Source organism: Herpailurus yagouaroundi, unplaced genomic scaffold (assembly GCF_014898765.1).
Source record: "Herpailurus yagouaroundi ecotype Mexico unplaced genomic scaffold, PumYag 140, whole genome shotgun sequence".
In the NCBI taxonomy this organism is placed as follows: Eukaryota; Metazoa; Chordata; class Mammalia; order Carnivora; family Felidae; genus Herpailurus; species Herpailurus yagouaroundi.
This window is the reverse complement of record NW_024412395.1, coordinates 79,620,630-79,638,896: the sequence shown is the minus strand read 5'-3', so window position 1 is coordinate 79,638,896 and position 18,267 is coordinate 79,620,630. Positions and strand designations below refer to the sequence as shown.

Below are 18,267 nucleotides of genomic sequence, written 5' to 3'. Positions count from 1 at the left end.
GGCAGATTCTCCTTCACTTTTTACTAGTTTTCCTTCGAATTTAGTCTGCGGTTTCTCCCCCTTGTGGAAAAGTCTCTGTAATTCCAGAGTGCGTGGGAATGAATCACAGTGCATCTCAGAAGCAGATGCTGGGGAATGGATAGGAGAATGGCTGCTCCCATTTTAGGGAGCTGAGGAAGTGCTTTGTGATTGGTTAAGGATGTAACAAATGTGAACTAGTTATGCTGTTCTTTTTGGGACTCAAAGAAGCACTCTGTATTTTTCTGAAGTTGTCATTCTCTTCCCACCCACCTAGACCAGTTGGTCTGCACAGCACAGACTGAAAAGACTGTGGTAGTTCTACCAGAAAAGGATTGGCCCTGGTCCCTTTGCCTTTCTGAAAATGGGCACAGCTTTTTGGTTACTATCACCTATGGAAATACTGGATAACAAACCTGAGCACATGCAGGAAAATCCACAAATTCAGAATTCACGGTAATTTTGACAAATGCTAGGCTGAAGTTTACCTTTTACTTTTCATGAAGAAACAATTGCTAAGCAGAATAGCTCTTAGACTATTAAACTGTTTAAAATTTTTAAGAATTTTGGAAGAACTTATTCACACATAAACATCTATTATGCTAATTTATAAATAGCTGTGAAAAACTGAGCAAAACTGTGTTAGCTAGGTTTGAATGAGGATCTCTATCTATCCATCCATCCATCCTTCCATCCATCTACATACACACACATCACACACACATATATTACTACATTGAAAGTAAAATTATATTTCTCTAAAAATAAAATAAAAGTTGGATTTTCCAAAGTATATTTTCCTCATTTTAGTCATATTTTATATTACCATAATTACCAAAATATTCAACATCTAGAACCTTCTAAATAAGTACTAGTACTAAAACAGTCTCACAACTGTAACATAAATAAAGCCTGATTTATAATGGGCCAAAACCAAAGAACTCAACAACCACCATAACAACACAAACTGCCTCAGTCCCAGAATGTGGCTCTACATTGTTCTTGGTACTAGAAGATAACAACAGTTGTGAATATTCATTTCTTTGCATTTGAAGGCAAATAAAAATTTTAATGGCCAACTGTGTTCCTTTTCTCTCTAATTATAAAAATTACTAATGCCAATGGAAGAAATTAAATGGTGCTGTGGTATGGATTTATAATTCAGGAAATATAATAATTTAGTAATCTAAGGCAATGACAACCTCAGGTAGAAAATCTAGCTATACATACACTATAAATAATTCCCAGATAGAACACATTTGAATAGAAACATTACATTAGAACTATCCTAAAAACTCGGTCACAGATTTGAAAAGTACTATTGTTGTCAACTAGATGTTAACAGAATTTTTTTTATTATTTTATTATTTTTATTTTTTGAGAGAGAGAGAGAGCAAGAAAGGGGCAGAGGGACAGAGAGAGAGAATCTTAAGCAGGCTCCATGCTCAGTGTGGAGCACTACATGGGGCTTGATCTAGCAACCCTGGGATCATGACCTGAGCCAAAATCAAGAGTCCAATGCTCAACCACTTGAGCCACCCAGGCACCTCAAATGTCAGCAGTGTTTTTAATGGTATTTATGCCATAGTTGTATAAAATGCAATGAGCCTGGTTTGAAACAATTTAAAATTATTTCATTGTTAATGGATACTTTTTTTCCCATTTGCAAGGAACTTTTGTAACACTTTCACAACAATTTGGCCGAAACACTTGTAAAAATGATTATGTAGTTAAAATGGTAAAATTGTCTCCAAACATTTCAAATGCAAAATATTTTAATAGTCAAGAAGTTTTGGTATAACAAATGTTTGTAGCTTCTTTCATTTTTTTGTCTTTGGGGAACCACTAACAAAAATCTTATTCCTTCATTAATGTTTTTATCATTTGAAATTGTATTTTTATCATCCAGTCTATACTAGATGTATTAAAAGTTCCTCATAAAATTTGTGAGAATTCAAATGTTTGAGAGAGAGCGAGAGAGAGCGTGTGAGCAGGAGAGGGGTAGAGAGAGAGGGAGAAAGGGAGAGAGAGAATCCCAAGTAGCAGAGCCTGATGTGGGACTCTATCTCACGGACCATGAGATCATGACCTGAGTTGAAACCTAGAGTCAGATGCTTAACCTACTGAGCCACCCAGGTGTCCCACTCATTTAATATTTTATTTTATTTATTTTAATTATTTTTTTCATTTAATATTTTAGATAAGATTATTGTTTGTTTTTAGAATTTAGCAAAATCAAAATAATAGAAAATGATAAAAACCACCAAAATAAAATGAGGTATTTTTAAAATCTTTTTCTTCTTATTATTTTATTTATAATTTACATCAAAGTTAGTTAACATATATTGTAATAATGACTTCAGGAATAGAATTTAGTGATTCATCACTTACATATAACAATCAGTGTTCATCCCAATAAGTGTCCTCCTTAATGCCCCTTGTCCATTTAGCCCATCCCCTTACCCAAAACCCCTCCAGCAACCCTCAATTTGTTCTCTGTATTTAAGAGTCTCTTAAAATGAGGTATTTTAATAGTTTCAAGTTTAATACTCACTTTATATTTTCCAAATAATGGGTGTCTTCCCCCAGTTATTAACATATCATCTTCACGATCAAGAACAAGACGAATGGGACGACCAGTTCTAAAGAAAACAAATCTTAGATTCTCTACCCATTCCACCCACCCATTCATCCATTCCCCTATTCATCCATCTACCCATCTAGCACCCACCCACCTATTTATTCAACCCCTCACTTAATTATCTACCCAACCATCCATCTATCTACCTTTCTGCCCATCTATCCTGCATGCGTTCTCCCACCCATTTATCCAGCCATTCATTTAACCATCCATCCATCCCATATATATTCCCTGAGTGCATACAATAAGCTAGGCACTGGTCTGAATTAATATATGACTAAACTACTACTGTTTCTGTAGCCTATAACTCAATAGTTGGAGATCTAGCTAAAGTGATTAATGTCACATGCCAGTTAACTTGTGTTCTTAAGGCTTCAGATTTCATGCTCACCCAGATCCAGCCACGCTGCATATCTCCACCATGAGTTACAAAGTTGAAAGAATGTGAATAGATAAATGCATACTTAACACAACTGTAAAAACAAGGCCAAGTACTTGTCTTTAGGATGCTGGGTTAGCATTTTCATTTTCACCCAGGAATGCTATTATGCTGGACAAGTTGGGCCCTTGGGTAGCTAGGAGCTTCAGCCTTTCTGTATCTCCAGGGCAGTAGTTCCCATACTTCGGAGTGTAGAAGAATAGTCTGGCATGCTGACAAAAATGCAGATTCCTGAACCTTAGCACTAGGACTCTCATTCAGTACATGTAGGGAGGGGACTCAGAATTGGCATTTTTCTCAGTAATTCTTATGAGGTACTTTCAGGTACACGTTGAAAACTACAATTCTGGCACAAGGTTTCCTGTTTGTTTGGTTTTTTTTTAAATGGTGACGACTACCTGGAGCATCAGTTAAATGTAAAGTTTCTGTGTCTACTCTCTGGTGCTTCTGATTCAGTGGGTCTGAGGTGGGGAGGCAGGAATTTCTACAAGCATAGGAGGCATTTATTATTATTATTATTATTATTATTATTATTATTATTATTTGAGAGAGAGAGAGAGAGAGGCAGAGGGGGGCGGGTACAGAGGATCCGAAGTAGGCTCTGTTCTGACAGCAGCAAGCTGCAGGCTGGACTTGAACTCACAAACCACGAGATCACGAGCCCAGGACGTTCAACTGACTGAGCCATTCAGGCATCCCTAGGAGACTCTTATTATCACCAGTCTGGGAATGCTACTCTGGGGACTACTTAATGCATGCCAGATGTGTGCTAAGGTGGGGTTTTAGCTTAAGGCACTGGTTGCCCCACTTGGCTGCACAGTGGAACTACTGGGTTAGTTTTAAACTATACTGATGCCCGAATTGGATGGGACAGCCTAGGCACTGGGACTTAAATGCTCACCAGATGATTCTACTGTGCAGTAATGCTTGAGAAGTCTTAAAGGCACAAAGCTTGTGGGGAGTATGATGAACCGATGAACCCTTCTGGGTACTTGGTGGGTATGAATAGAGACGTTCATTATGGAAAGAAGTGGAGATGGGATTCAGATCTTGTGATTTCCTGTCTCTTGTTGCAGAATGAGACACACATCTGAGTGCTTTAGGACCTAGCTTTGAACTACACAGAATTTGTCAAAGGAAGCAGGACCTTTGAACTTTGCAGGCTGATTGGGGCTCTGACAATACTTTGTAACTACCAAGAAACAGCCATAGAAAATGAACAAGAAACAGAAAAGCCAGCAACTTGAACAACATGAACAGCAAAGGAGCAAGCCTTCTGGTTGAGTTAGCCTGGGAACTCTCTTTGAGGATATCATCTATCATTAAGCAAACATTGACTAGCCAGCCCTTCCAGGTGCAGAGAGGCAGAGGGTGGGAGTCTTTCTTTCCTCATGCCACCCTGACTGCAGCTAGAGTAGGAAGGGAAAGTGGGGGAGGAGCCTCCCCCTTGGCATTCCACTTAGGCAGGAGACTTGCCCCACTCCTAAATAGGTCACCTTTCCTGAAGCTCAGGGACAGGGCAGCCTCAGCCTTGGAGCTGTTTAACAAATAATATCACTTTTCTTTTTTATAGCCTGTTTCAAGTCCTAGGTGCATTTGACTTTTCCAATCAATCTAGGAAGGTGAGTATTATATCTATAATTATAAAGAAAAAGAGACAGGAGCCTGAGTTGCCCAAGGACACTCAGGTAGTTATGACAGCAGTCAAGTCACTCTCAGTCCACGGATTTGCCCTTAGCTCTGCACGTTTTACACCCTCTTGTATCCCCAAGTGCACTTACTTGATAGCACCCACAGCAGCAATAGCCCCAAATACAGCTGGTCTTCCTACTTTTCCGCCAAAACCTCCACCCACCCGCTTGACATGACAGGTGATCCTGTTGATGGGGATATTTAAAGTAGAGGACACTGTTTTCTGTGAAAGATAGTGAAAAAGTTTTACAAGAAATGGCAAAGAAGCCTTTTGTTGCCTGAAACATCACAGCAATATTCATCCACACCTACTGTCAGAACACAAAAACAAAAACAAAACCCAAACTAAGATAATGTAAATCTGTGTTGCAGAGAGCTCTGTTGAGTTCATAAACATCATCAATCTTACAGGACAGCCTTTCTAGCAGAAAAATAGTATTTTCCAGAAAGGAAACTGTCAGAGTCCTAGATTCCTGTCAGAGCTGGAATCCTAGCCAAATGCCTAGATGTATGTTCCAACAAAGTGAAAATCAGCAAACTCCTGACAAGTTAGTAAAGAAGATGTTTGCAGCTAAAACCTAGAGCACTTTGAGACTGGGATAATGAAAATGTACTGTAAAGTGATGTGTTTACTCCAAAGGCTATCTGTAATTATTATTTAGAGAAAAAGCAAGTGCAGATATAATTTAGTGTTATCCAATCACAGAGCTCATTTAGGCATGCTGCAAATGAATGTATTCTTTAAATCTGAAGTGACTGTGGTTGTTCTTTTTCTTTTTTAAGTTTAATTTTATTAATTTTATTTAATTTTCATTCCAATATAGTTAACACAGTGTTATGTTAGTTTCGGGCGTAGAATATAGTGTTTCAACAATTCTATACATTACTCAGTGGTCACCAGGATAAGTGTGCTCTGAATCCCCTTCACCTCAGCTGTTCTTATACTTACTTGACAAGACCAGGAAAAAAATAAAAGAATTCTGGTATCTTAGCTGTTCCACTGATGTCCAATATTTGGACATCAAGTTTCTACAGGAAAAATGGCTACCAACTGTGAGCCTATGGGGATTGAGTGCCATGACGAAATTAGGAAGTTGGAAACGTAAGGGCGATCCTGGACCTCACCTGCACGTGGGCTGGATCCTGTGTTGATACATAAATGTCCAGTTCTTTGTCCTCTGCCTTTGGAATAACAATCACTCTTTGTGTTTCCATGTAGAAATGTTCCTGGCCTCCAACATGGACCTCTCCTGTTAAGTGCAAGCAAAGGGAAATTCCTGAGAGTGTGTGTTGATTGGAAACTACCATGTTGAGGAATTCCAAAGCAAGTAAGATGTGGACTGACCAGTCTGGATTTGTCCTGACCAAGGAATTGATGGATCAGGCATTTGTTCTGTGGCAACTAAAGGCAATCTGTTTCAGATACCATAGTTTTGTATAACAAGTTGGAAGGGTCTGGCTCCATTCCTCCGTCCTTAACTAACCAAAGTGCTAAGGATTTTTCTTCTATTTATTCTGTTGCTCCCTGCCCACCACCTCTAAAGGCAACACACATAATACCCCCACACCCACACTCACAATTTGAGAGGAAGAGATATAAGAGAAATTTGGCAAAGTGCTGAGTATTTAGAGGATGCCCTTTCTTAGGAAATCACATGCTCTCAGTGTCTGCTTTGGAACAGAATCATGCAAAGATTCTATTAAATATCCTGAATTGCTTACCTTCAACAATTTGATCGACTTTTTCAAATGCCTCCTCAATGTTTCCTTGTTCAAGTTTTTTTTCAGGGCATAGGAATGAGTTGTGCTTTATGGCATCCTAAATGATAGGAATAACCCAATTAAAATTTTCTTTTCTTCCATTGACATTTTGTTTCTTAGTCAAAGGCCAGTAAACTCCCCAAAATAGCCATCTACTGGGACACATGAAGGAAGTCATCAAGCAAGGGAGTACTGGAGTAGTGGGCTCATGGCAGAGACAAGATGGGTGTCTGAAGGATGTCTTCTAAAGTGCAGGGAAAACCAACAAGGAGTAGAGAAATGTTAAGAATTGAGATCTGGGGATGCTATGATGGCCCATGATGATAAATACTCATTTCTCATTTTCAGTGTGGATTTCCAGGGAACAGGTGATTATTAGTATTATCCCCATTTTACAGATGAAGAAACCATGGCTTAAAGAGGTTAATGAATTTACCTAAGTGATGCAGCCAGGATTCAAACCTAGCAGTTTGGTTCTAGAAACTGTAGTTTTAGCCACTACCCTTACAGCCTCTCATACCTACAGTCATTTAAATAAATGAATGAATGGATGGGTAAACAAATATTGGTATGTATAACTATTTTGTTATATACTCTATTCACAAAAGAAATTTTTAGCTGACTCTGGACAGTCCTATTCTGAGAGAACTGCAGATCTCTAACCATTCTGAATCCCAGGATATTTCCTGGTTTTTCTTCTGGGTACTATTTCCCCCTTGAGGAAATGGGATTAGGATTGAAATCTCAAAAACTGAGGTTAGGATCCTAGTACAACCCCAGGAGGGATACTGAGCCAAGAAAAATGGTCTGGACTTCTTGCAAACTTGGCAAAATGGGAATTTGGAACAGAATTGATTTGGTTTAGAAAGATCAAGAAACATGACCTTTTTAATACTTTGACTATTGAGCAAGTTGTGCCTTTTAGGCACATTTAAAAAATGTCAAATGGTTCACTGGGGCCTTTGAAAAAAATTTATTTTCTATTACAAGTGCACAAATAAGAAAGCTTTTTGCAACTCAGTTACTCTGAACTTGCCCTTCATTGAGTTAGAACCTGAAAATCCCACTCCACATCTGAATTTTCTATTCTAACTTCATTCTTTCTGCTCTGGTAATAGCATTTGCATTCGTTCAGCTAGACCCAAAAGTAAGAGTTGAAATTTCTGTGGAATTCCATCATGAAAGTCCCACCGTTTTGGAGGCCCACCTTGAAAACATGATTGTTCTCAATATCCATTCTCATCCTCTTTCTTCCCCAATTTTTAGTGGTCATGTAGTCACTTGGGATAAAGTCTACATTTCCCAGCTCCCCTTGAGGTGTGGTATCTGACTAGGTGCTAACCAGTGAGATTATGGGAAGTGTCCTTAAAGGGATGGGATATGCCCTTCTTCATCACCTCATTCTCTTTGCTGTCTGGAATGCGAACTTAATAGCCAAAGCTTCAGCAGCCATTGTGGAGCAAAGTGTGACCTAGAGGGTAGAAACCATGCTTGAAGCAGTGACTAGATAGAAGGATCCAAGATCCCTGACACATAGAACCCTACATAAGCCCTGGACTGATCTTTTCTAGACTTTGTGAATGTGAAAGAGAAAGAAACTTCAATTCTTCGTTTGTTTCTCCACCCCACCCCACCCCTGTCATTTCTTAGAGCCAAAGCTAATTTCAATTCATACAAATAATATCTTCCAGAGGAAGCTGATCTTTCCAGGGCAAGCCAGTGGCAAGAAAAAATTAGAATTAGTGTTGCATTAAGAAATTTACAAGGGTGTTTTTGATTCTACAACTTTACAGGAAAGAAACCAGCCAGCACTGCTTACCTTGATGGTGAAGATTATGGGCTCCAGATCTTTGTAGGTGATCTGTATCTTTTCAATTGCTCTCTTTGCCTGTACATCTGTCTCTGCAACCACAGCACAGATGATCTGGCCCACGCAAAGCACCTGCGGAAAGTACATGCATGAAGCAGGTAGAAAAATATCAGTAGGAATAGTCTTACTTCACCCTTATCAGTGGCTGGTATCTTTGTTATTATTGTTTGTCAATAAGGCCACATTGGAGGTCACATTCAACTATATGTGCTTGGCTTAAAATGTTTTAATTAAAAAAATAATTTAAAGAATACAGATGATTCCATTGGCCATTTTACTCAATGAATGTAAGCTCCAGAGTGGATGTGAGATTGGTTGTGACCTGAATGTGCTGTGTCCTCTGTCAAGCTTGGTTCACATGTATCATATTTATGGTATCATTTATCATTTTAGAGTTTAAAGATAAGGAAAGTGTTTCTTGTACAATATCATCCCTGTTATGAGCTGCACTGTGTTCCCTCCTTCTTCCCAAATTCAAATGTTGAAGCCTTAATGTCCAGTGTGACTGTATTTGGAGATAGGGCCTTCAGTGGGGTAATTAAGATTAAATGAGGTCATAAGGGTGGAGCTCTAATCCAATATGACTGTGTCCTTATAAGAAGAGGAAGAGATACCAGGGAGGCTCATCCTCAGACAAAAGTCATGAGAGGACACAGTGAGGAGACAGCCACCTGCAAACCAGGAAGAGAGGCCTCAGGAGAAACCAAACCCTTGATCTTGGGTGATAGGCCACCAGAATTGTGAGAAAATGAATTTCTGCTTTTTTAAAAGTGGCCCAGGTTGTGGTATTTTGTGATGGCAGCCTGAGCAGATGATATAGCTCTTAAATAACAACTGACCTCTTCATCTGGAGTTCAACCAAAAGAACAGTGAGCCATTTCATGGCTGGAGGAGAAACAGTCTGTGTGACTCATTGAGAAGTGACAATAATAGCTAACACCTACTGAGAGCCTTCATGTGCCAAACACCGTTGTAAGCAATTTACGTGCATTAACTCTTTTAGATCCCACAACACCATGGGATTGGTGCAGTGATTGTTCCCATTTTCCAGGTAATGATACCCAAAGGCACATGGCTAGTGAGTGGTAGAGATGGAACATGAACCAAATTAGCCTGGCTCCAAAAGCAAGTATTCAGTGAATGTTTGTAGAGTTGAATTAAAATGTCAAAGGTGGGAAAAGCAACTTTATTACAAATGGAATGTGTAAAAGTAAGTGAGGGGTGGGGTGGGGGTGTGTCTGCATGGGGTTGGTTTAGGAAAGGAGAGAGTTTAATACAGAAAACAGGGAGTGGCTGTATTTTTTGCACTCTCCTTTTTAGGTCTTTCTAGCATATTCTATCCTGATACAGGCAGTTCCTACATTTATTCTTTAGACGAGGGTAAATTGACTCAAGAGCACACAGTGGGAAAACTAGAACTTGTTTTTCTGTATGTTTATTATTTCCCTTTTACTGTGTAATTTCCTGACTCCAGAAGATTTAAGTCTGTCTGAATAAAGATTTTAGGTGTAGAGAGAAGCTGTAAGAATCGGCACTTCTGTCCGTCCCGCAATGTGGGGGGCGGGATTGAAAACCAGCTGGAGGTGGTAACTTTGTGATTATCTGCACAAAGTCATCTGAGAAAGCATGCTCTGTACCTCATCTACAGCCAACAATTTGTCATCCTCGGCACCATTGGTGCCTGGAATGTCCTCAGCTGTTATCACATCAACCACCCCAGGTAGTTCAAGGGCCTCAGACAAATCAATTGATCTGAAAAAAGAGAAATATTTAAGAAGTAGAAATCAGCAAGCTTTGAGGGCCCCAGACCTGAGGAAAGGATAGAACATGGTTGAAAATAAAAAATATATAACAACTGTCCAGCATAGGTCCCGACCAATAAAAGCTAACCTGCCATATGGTCCAGAAGGCTGCCTGCTGGGTCAGGGGTAACACTTTAACTATAGGAGAGGACCTGGGGGAGGGGCTGTGTGGCTGTGGCAAGGGAAATTCTTAGGAAGCTTAGGACAGTAGGCATTAGCCCTTCAGAAATGCAGTATTTCAGGGTTTTATCAACAGCTGAGTATCAGCCCTACTCAGAATTACTCCTTTGAGCCATGACTGAGGCTACAGCAGGGAGATGAGGTGTAATGAGGTTAGAAGAGAAGCAAGGAGCCCATAACTATTTTTGTTCTCTTTTTCATAATGGTCATTTCCAGATACCCTCTCTTCCTCCTGCTGGGGATGGTGCCCTTTTCTTTCTTCTTTCAATTTTAGGTTCTTTGGGTTTAGGACATGGCATAACAGGTACATTCCTCAGAGGGAATCCACAGGTGTGCTTTTAAAAGTTTTTTTTGAAAGCTTTCCATTTACTTACATGATTTTTGCATGGGCTTTTGTACTGGTCACCAAAACCATGAAAAGTTCTCTATCCACCATAGGGATGTCATCACAAAATATGGCTTCACCTGTAGCATGTTTAAGACCTGACAGGTGCATGATGGGGCGTCCAACTGGATCTTGGAGGGACTGGTGAGAATCCACACTCTGCAGAGGGAGACAAGAATTGCCCTGGACAATTCAAATCTTCACAAGTGGCCTGGATGATTACCAACACTCTTGATTCAGGATTGAGAAATCAGTCACCCTGAGACCACAAACACTGGAGTGGGTCAGATGATAAGTGCAAAAATTCAATGATGTCACTAGACTGGGGAATTGTCCTGTCAGTTATGTAGCAATGCCAACTTTTTGGCAGAACTGTGAAGTAGGTGAAAGGGCATCCTAGCCTCTCCTTTTGGCATTTTCTTTTCCCAAGTTGTGCCCCTGTACTGCTTTGTTCTGGAATTCAGAGGTTCTCCTTGTCCAGCTTTCTTACCTTTTCCATGACTAAACTGTTTACATAGAAAGTGATCAAGATGATGAAGTCTAAAGTGATATAATTCCAGAGGGTGGGGAACCAAAATCTAAGCTAAAAGCTTGAGTGTCAATTTGAGTAGTGCCTGGGGCAGGGGAGAGGGGAGGGGAGCAAATGGCAATGGAGTCCACCCAGATCTAGACCACAGTGCCTTGGTTGCCCCTGTAAGTGGCTCAAAAACATCACTGGGAGGATAAGAAGTTGGAGAAAGTGTTTATTTTGGAATTCTTTTCAGGGAAGCTCTGTGGTGTGTGTGTGTGGGGGGGGGGGTATGTGTAGAGATGGGGTGGGAGAGGGGTTTTGTGCTAACAGACAATAATAGATACTTTCTAAATTGTCCTTCAAGAAGGGTGGGTTCAGGTACTGGCAAGGTCCTTGTTTTGCTGACTGGAGATGAGATATTTGCAACCAGGGCTGGAGGCTGAATCTTGCTACCCTCTTATTCAGTCCTTCCCCCATACCTGGCTTGGGTGCTCTTAAAACAAATGCCCAAAGAACATGCATTCCAAGATACTATCAATGATTAGTCAGATGGTCAAACCATTCCAGGTTGGTTCAGCCTTGAGTGTGTGTCATGGTAGCTCAGGCCCGATCTTAGATCCAGCGTCTCCCTGACTTGGCCTAAACAAAGGGCAATGTGCCAGCCTAAACTAGAAAGTCAGAACTATGAATCACAACTCTGAAGTGCTTGCTTTGTTCACATAACTATAGCTTATCTCTTAGTTTCTACGTTCCTGTTACATTATACTCACTGACCTGGTACCTTTGGACTCCCCGGGGTCCTGTGACAGGGAAATCTTCTAGAGCACTTAGGAATCGGTCTGAAATTTCAGGATAATGATGACTGTCCTGAAAGACCATTCAAAACAATAAAGATAAACCAATTAGTCTATGATTAAACTGGGCTTTGGCTTGTGTGAAAATGACTTAGTTGAGGTATCCAAGAAACTGAAAGGCCAGGGTATCCTGGAAGACCAAAATCTACATCATCTCCCCGGGGTCTCCTTTTTTATGAAGGTGTCTTGCCCTCCCTCCCTTTCCACATACTGAGGAACTGGATGGACTGGTTTGAATCTGATCCCCTAGCCACCCAGAGGAGGGAGAGGCCTGTCAGTGAGCTGGGTAAAGGCAGGACAAGCTGGAACACTGGGGGACAGAGATGCCATCCCAGAATGAGCTGGAGTTCACTGTACACAAAAGAGCCCACATCCTGCTTGTTTTTCTCAGCAACTCAGCAGTTCATCAGTAAAATTGAGAAGGCTCTCTGGGTGTCTGAAACATACCAAATGTCTTGATTCCGAAATTAAATGGCAGTGATTATTACCCTGGTGGATGTGGTTGGTCAGGGTCTACGTCCGCGTAATGAAAATTGAACACTTGAGGTGACTTGAGGAGTGTTGGGGTAGGGTGTGGTTTGAAACAGGGGGTACGAGGTAGGGCGAGGGTTATAATCCTGGTCTGGGAAGGAAATAGAGAGGGAGAGAAAGAGAATGTTTTGCCTTGCTTAACTTATTCCAGAAGTATACAAAAAAAAAAAAAAATCTAGAAAGAAGCCACTTAAATATTTGCATACAAATAAAATTTTAGTATATTTTGAAAAATAAAATTTTATTTTACATTTTATGTTGAATATTAAATTTTAGAATAGGCAAACCTAATCTGCCATGAAGCAGATGAGTGGTTGCCTGGGGGCAGGGGTGGGAGGCCAAAAGGTACTTTTTGGGGTGATGAAAATGCTTTATACCTTGTTTGAGGTGGTGGCTACATGGGTTTACACATCTGTTAAAACTCATTGAGTATAAATAGGTGCATTTTATTACATGTAATTATATTTCAGTAAAGTTGATTTTATTATTTTTTAAATTGTTTATTTATTTTGAGAGGGATTGAGAGAAAGAGAGAGAGAGTACAAGCAGGGGAAGGGGCAGAGAAGGGGGAGACAGAGAATCCCAAGCAAGCTCTGCACCTTCAGCACAGAGCCCAATGTGGGACTTGATCTCACAAACTGTGAGATCATGACCTGAGCCAAAATCAAGAGTCAGATGCTTAACCCACTGAGTCACCCAGGTGCCCCCAGTAAAGCTGATTTTAAAAGAAAAAGAAATGGCACACTGGAGGCAGGGGCACTGTAACGTTTCATTGCTCAGGGCATGTAGTGAACATCTGTGAACTGAAGACAGTGTGGCATCCTGAGCCTCATGTGGTAGCCCTTCAGGGCTGAATCCCTGAAGGAAGGAGGGCTGGGAACTGACAAGGCCTGACTCAGAACAGGTGACAGGTCATGCACAGGCTGCCCACAAGACAGTTTGCAAAAGTAGTGGAAAAGCTGGGAGCTGTGGCTGCAAGGGGCACATAAAAGCCAGAACACTTACAGACACTTTTGCAAGCTTCTTCAGTTCCTGCAGAACTTCTAGGTAGAATTTGAAGAAGAAGCTGACCACCAAAGTCCTCTTGAATTCCACTCTTCCCCCTGGAGCCCAGCCTGGGAGGGAGACCTCTTCCAGAAGCAGCCTGCAAGCTTCCTCCAGCATTGGCTCATTCCAGGGCCTGTTGGGGTTGGATGTGGGAAAGGGACAAGTCAAAGGGCAGTCTCGATCATACGGCATGTGCCAGCTACTGGATAATAACAATTTAGAGAACCTGGAGTCTCCTTTTATGAGTTGGAAGGGAACTCAGAAATCATCTAACCAAGCCCTTTAGGAAAATCTAGGCCTGGGAAGCTGCACCAAGTGGCCTGAGGGTCATGGCAGGGTGAGGATGGGCCCTGTTTCATTGCAACATGAACCAAGCATGTTCAAGGGCCAGAACATGCTGGAACCAGACATTACACAAACAGATCATGAGGGCCAATTCCATTATGAACCGGACCGCCCTCTACTGAGGAAGAAACAAAAGGTCCCCGCACAGCAGCGGCACTAGGTACACTTGGACCCTGCTTGGTGTGGGTCTGTAGGAGTGCTGATGTGCACATGAGAACTGGGGCAGAGCACAGTCATGGGTCATTGTTGTAGTGGCCTTTCCCCAAGGAGCAGCCCCTAATTAGTCAAAGTCAAGTGAGGTTTGCTTTATAAGCAAAATTGCAGAAAGAACAAGCAGTGATTCTATATATAGGAGTTCACATCTTCCCAGGGCATTAACAACCCTTGCCAGAGCCAAACTTCTACTTGTTCTTTGTTTTTGATGTCACGTTTCACCTTTGGGGTGCAGGGTTCATCGCTTACCTCCCTATGAGCTGCTGGCAGGATTTATGTGCACCAATTGTGGCTTCCCCAACCCCTCCATAGGAGAGGCTCAGCTCCTTGATGGTGTCTGTGGCTTCTTCAAGAATGACTCGCATGCCAGCACTCACATCGGCCAAGGCATTTTGCTGGCACTGAGCCTGTCGGAAGGCTGACACAAATTCCCACTGTGGACACAAGAACCACTTGGGGTTACTTGACATGTCAAAAGTGAGAGCATGGTTCCTGCTTCTTGGTGCCACTAATTAATCACTTAGACTCCATCTAACGGGGCACGAAAGATACTTGGCACAATTAGAGGACAAGTTGGCTGGCTTCTCATTCATAGTGAGAATGGAATCTATCCCCAGTGTCCAATGCCCTTAAGGAACAGGGATCACTGTGCACTTTTCCTGAGGCCAGGATACCTGGATCATTTCCAGGTGCTCTTATTTCTAGGTGCTCTTGCCTCTAGCCTTCAGATGCCTCTGCCCTCTGAGGATGCAGGAACCCTCCCAGCACAGGCATTTTTAACATTCATTTATTTTTGAGAGACAGAGACAGAGCACTAGTTGGGGAGGGGCAGAGAGAGAGGGAGACAGAATCTGAAGCAAGCTCCAGCCTCTGAGCTGTCAGCACAGAGCCTGATGCAGGGCTCGAACTCACAAACTGTGAGATCTTGACCTGAGCTGAAGTTGGAAGCTTTAACGGAGCCACCCAGGCACCCCAACACAGGTGCTTTTAAATGTGATTTGCTTGAAGTGCGAAAGAGACCCGCTACATTTTTGGTTTGTAGAAATGACTGTTTTTCCACTTTGCAAAGGTCATAAAAGAGTTGAATAGAACTTTGACAGTGCACTAGGGAATCTTGTATCAGGAATGAGAGTCGGGAGGGTAATGGCTGCCCCACTGGGGTCTTTGGCACCGTGACCTGCTGATGTTGCAACATGAGGTTAATGGCGAAGGCCTATGCCTCAAGTGTGTTTCCATCTGTGCGTCCACCAAGGGTGCTGTGTTTGTGCCTGCCTGCTTTTCCGTCTTGGGCCTTCCCTGATGCACTTTGGATTAGAACACATTTCAAAGTTTCCATTTCAAAGGAAAAATAAATGAAGATCATACACGCTGAAAACATGACTTAACATGAGACCTCCCACATAACTAAGCTAACTCCTGGCTTTTCACCATTGTGTGCGTGTGTGTGTGTGTGTGTGTGTGTGTTGAATTGCCTCTTTCTGGGGAGACCATCCTCTTGGATTCGGGTATGGTTTTGGGGAGAGACACGGAGCATTGAGTGAAGACAGAGGCCCCACTCAAAAGCCAGCTGGGTGGCCACATCAATCCCAGACATCCTGTGTTAGCAAACATCTGGAGGTCCTCTTGTTCCTGTGAGCTGTTGGCGTTAGCTAGAGTGGGAAGCGGGGAGACCCTGTTCCAGCTTCCACCTCTTTGTGGGTCAGGCGGAGAAGCTCGTCCACAGCCAGAGAGCTTTAATTTCCGCCTCCCAGAGTCGATCTGTAGACATAAAGGGGTGTGGAAGCACAACCACATGCCCTCAGCAGGCCCCACCCCACAGCTGAAACAACAACCCCAAATCACAGCCCGGAGCTGCTTGCCCGAGGGTGTCTGAGGGCCTTGGTGCTAGGCCAGTCCACAGTGGACAGGAAACAGATTTTCAGGGCAGTCATTTTCCTTCCATCTGTTTTCAGATTTCTGAAGATGACTGCTCTCTGTCATGAAAAGGGAAAAACAAACTCTTAAAAGCAACCAGCAGAATTCTTACCTTTTGAGAGTGCGGGATGTACACAGATTCCAAAATTTCCTCTGGCTTAAGGTCTGCACTTGCCAACCCAGCAAGAAAATGGTCATTTAGAGGGATCTGCCGTGTACCTTCTGTCGAAGAAAATGACATTTCTGCATGGTTGCAGTGAGGAATGCCGGATTATTCTGTACCCTTAAATGTCAGCAGCAAGGAGGAAAGGTCACCTCCCTCTGCACAGAGTGATGCAGTCCAGGGCTCCCCCACTCCCCTGCACAGACAGGACTAGCAGGGCCTCTTGACATTTACTCGTCTCTGCATACGTGCTATGTGGACAGGGTCTCCTGCCACCTCCAAGGCCTGTCATGCCGGCACCATTTTCATCTTTAGGCAGAAGCTGGTTAACTAAATCTAACTCATTCACTACTGTGATCAAGGTAAGGGCATGGCTTCAGTGGAGACAGAGTTTATTTCCACTATTAACAGAGCTCAAGTCATTGCATTTCTTTTTGTTCTTGCTGCTGCTGTTGGCATCTAAACTGGAGACCTACATCTTTCAAACAAAGTGAGCAATTCACAAACCCTCCGTTTGGCCCAGTGTTATAATTTAGTGGTCAGAGCAGGGCCCTCTGGTTTTAAAAAGTGGTTTGCGGCTCCGCAGCAGGTGCCATGAGGAGATCAAACTACAGCCCAGCGAATCTGAGATGGATTCTGTTCGTGGCAAAAGAGGCAAAATGTTGATTGGAACGTAGGGGTAGTTGAGAAGGAAGCAGGAGAACCCCAGATGGAGCTCCTGCTGACCTTTGCTGGCCTGCCCTGCTGCTAGGTCAGTGAGCTCATCTACCAGCACCAGAGAAACATTGCGCTCAGGGTGGAGGTGGCTTTGGCAGAGCTGGAAAAGCACAGACCTTAAGCCAAAGGTAACCACCAACCTCCAGTAGAAGAACACTACTGCTAATGTAGTAGAAGGCCCTGCATGCAGGCCAGGATATCCTTGCTATCCTGATGCCCCAGATTTTTGGCTTCTTCTTTTCTGGTGTTTGGGGGTCAGGTTGGGGTCACATTCAGCCACAGGCTGGGAGGACTCAGGAAAATGGCTGACCAGGCCAGGCCAGGCCAGGGTGAGGCCTTTCCTCTCCTCCCTCCTGGGCGGGCCCCATGCAAAGCTGAATAAGGGTGTGCGAGCTTTTCCTCTGCACAAAGGCTCTCCCAGCACTTCCCACCAGTTAGGGATGGGATAGTATTATGGCCAACAAACCCCTTGGGAGGGTTACATTGCCTGTGATATAATTCCTGGTTGGATACACCCCTGAAGTTCATGTGGGGAGCAGATTGTGATTTCTTCCCTGCACCCTAGTGCCTGGGTCCGGTCCACCCATAGGAGGGGTAAATGACTGGTTGGCCAAGTGGGAGGGACAGAAGGAGTGTATATTTGATGGGTTGTGGGTGAAGGACCAGGAGAAGTGATGGGAGGGAGAGCCAGAGGCCCTGGAGAGGGAGCCTGATGCAGATGATGGTTCCCATCCTGTGCCTGTCTCTACAAGTGACAGCTGGGTGGTTGGTTGGACTAGTCATGCTGTGTATAAGATGTCCAATACAGCCTGGCATACAGTTAGTGCCCAGTAAAGGGGTACGTCAGCATTCTTGGAGCAGTGGAGGCAGGGAGAGAGCTGAGTGTTTCCAGGAAGACAAGGGTAGTGTTGCATGGAGCAGCCCCAGGGAATGGTCCTTTCAGCCAGCATGTAAAATTCATCATTGTCTTCCTTCTGTCCCTAGAGGGCCCATGGTGTTTGTTGTGTGTCTTCCCCAGACTTGTGGCTTCTCACACAGCAACTGAGGGGAATAGGAATGAAGGAGAGTAGACAACAGTCCTCAGACAGCAGACAGCCTTCACCTCAGCCTCTGCACACCACCCCTGGCTGTCACACGGCTATGGTGGGGTGAATGTTGTGTGTACATGGGCAGTGGTGCCAGAA

The 18,267-nt window shown here is 43.0% G+C and overlaps 1 protein-coding gene across 1 annotated transcript in view; it reads right to left on the bottom strand.

The window, feature by feature from the left end:
• The window catches only part of LOC121030893 (aldehyde oxidase 2), an 86,857-nt gene that overhangs the window by 40,144 nt on the left and 28,446 nt on the right, over positions 1 to 18,267 (bottom strand). Inside the window, exons 13-23 of the mRNA XM_040475799.1 lie at positions 16,316 to 16,425; positions 14,539 to 14,723; positions 13,690 to 13,864; positions 12,074 to 12,166; positions 10,778 to 10,947; positions 10,059 to 10,173; positions 8,371 to 8,493; positions 6,513 to 6,609; positions 5,916 to 6,040; positions 4,880 to 5,013; positions 2,573 to 2,660 (exon numbers count right to left, since the gene is read on the bottom strand). Of these exons, the coding sequence (XP_040331733.1) occupies positions 2,573 to 2,660; positions 4,880 to 5,013; positions 5,916 to 6,040; positions 6,513 to 6,609; positions 8,371 to 8,493; positions 10,059 to 10,173; positions 10,778 to 10,947; positions 12,074 to 12,166; positions 13,690 to 13,864; positions 14,539 to 14,723; positions 16,316 to 16,425 (1,415 nt within the window). The remainder of the gene's footprint in view (positions 1 to 2,572; positions 2,661 to 4,879; positions 5,014 to 5,915; positions 6,041 to 6,512; positions 6,610 to 8,370; positions 8,494 to 10,058; positions 10,174 to 10,777; positions 10,948 to 12,073; positions 12,167 to 13,689; positions 13,865 to 14,538; positions 14,724 to 16,315; positions 16,426 to 18,267) is intronic.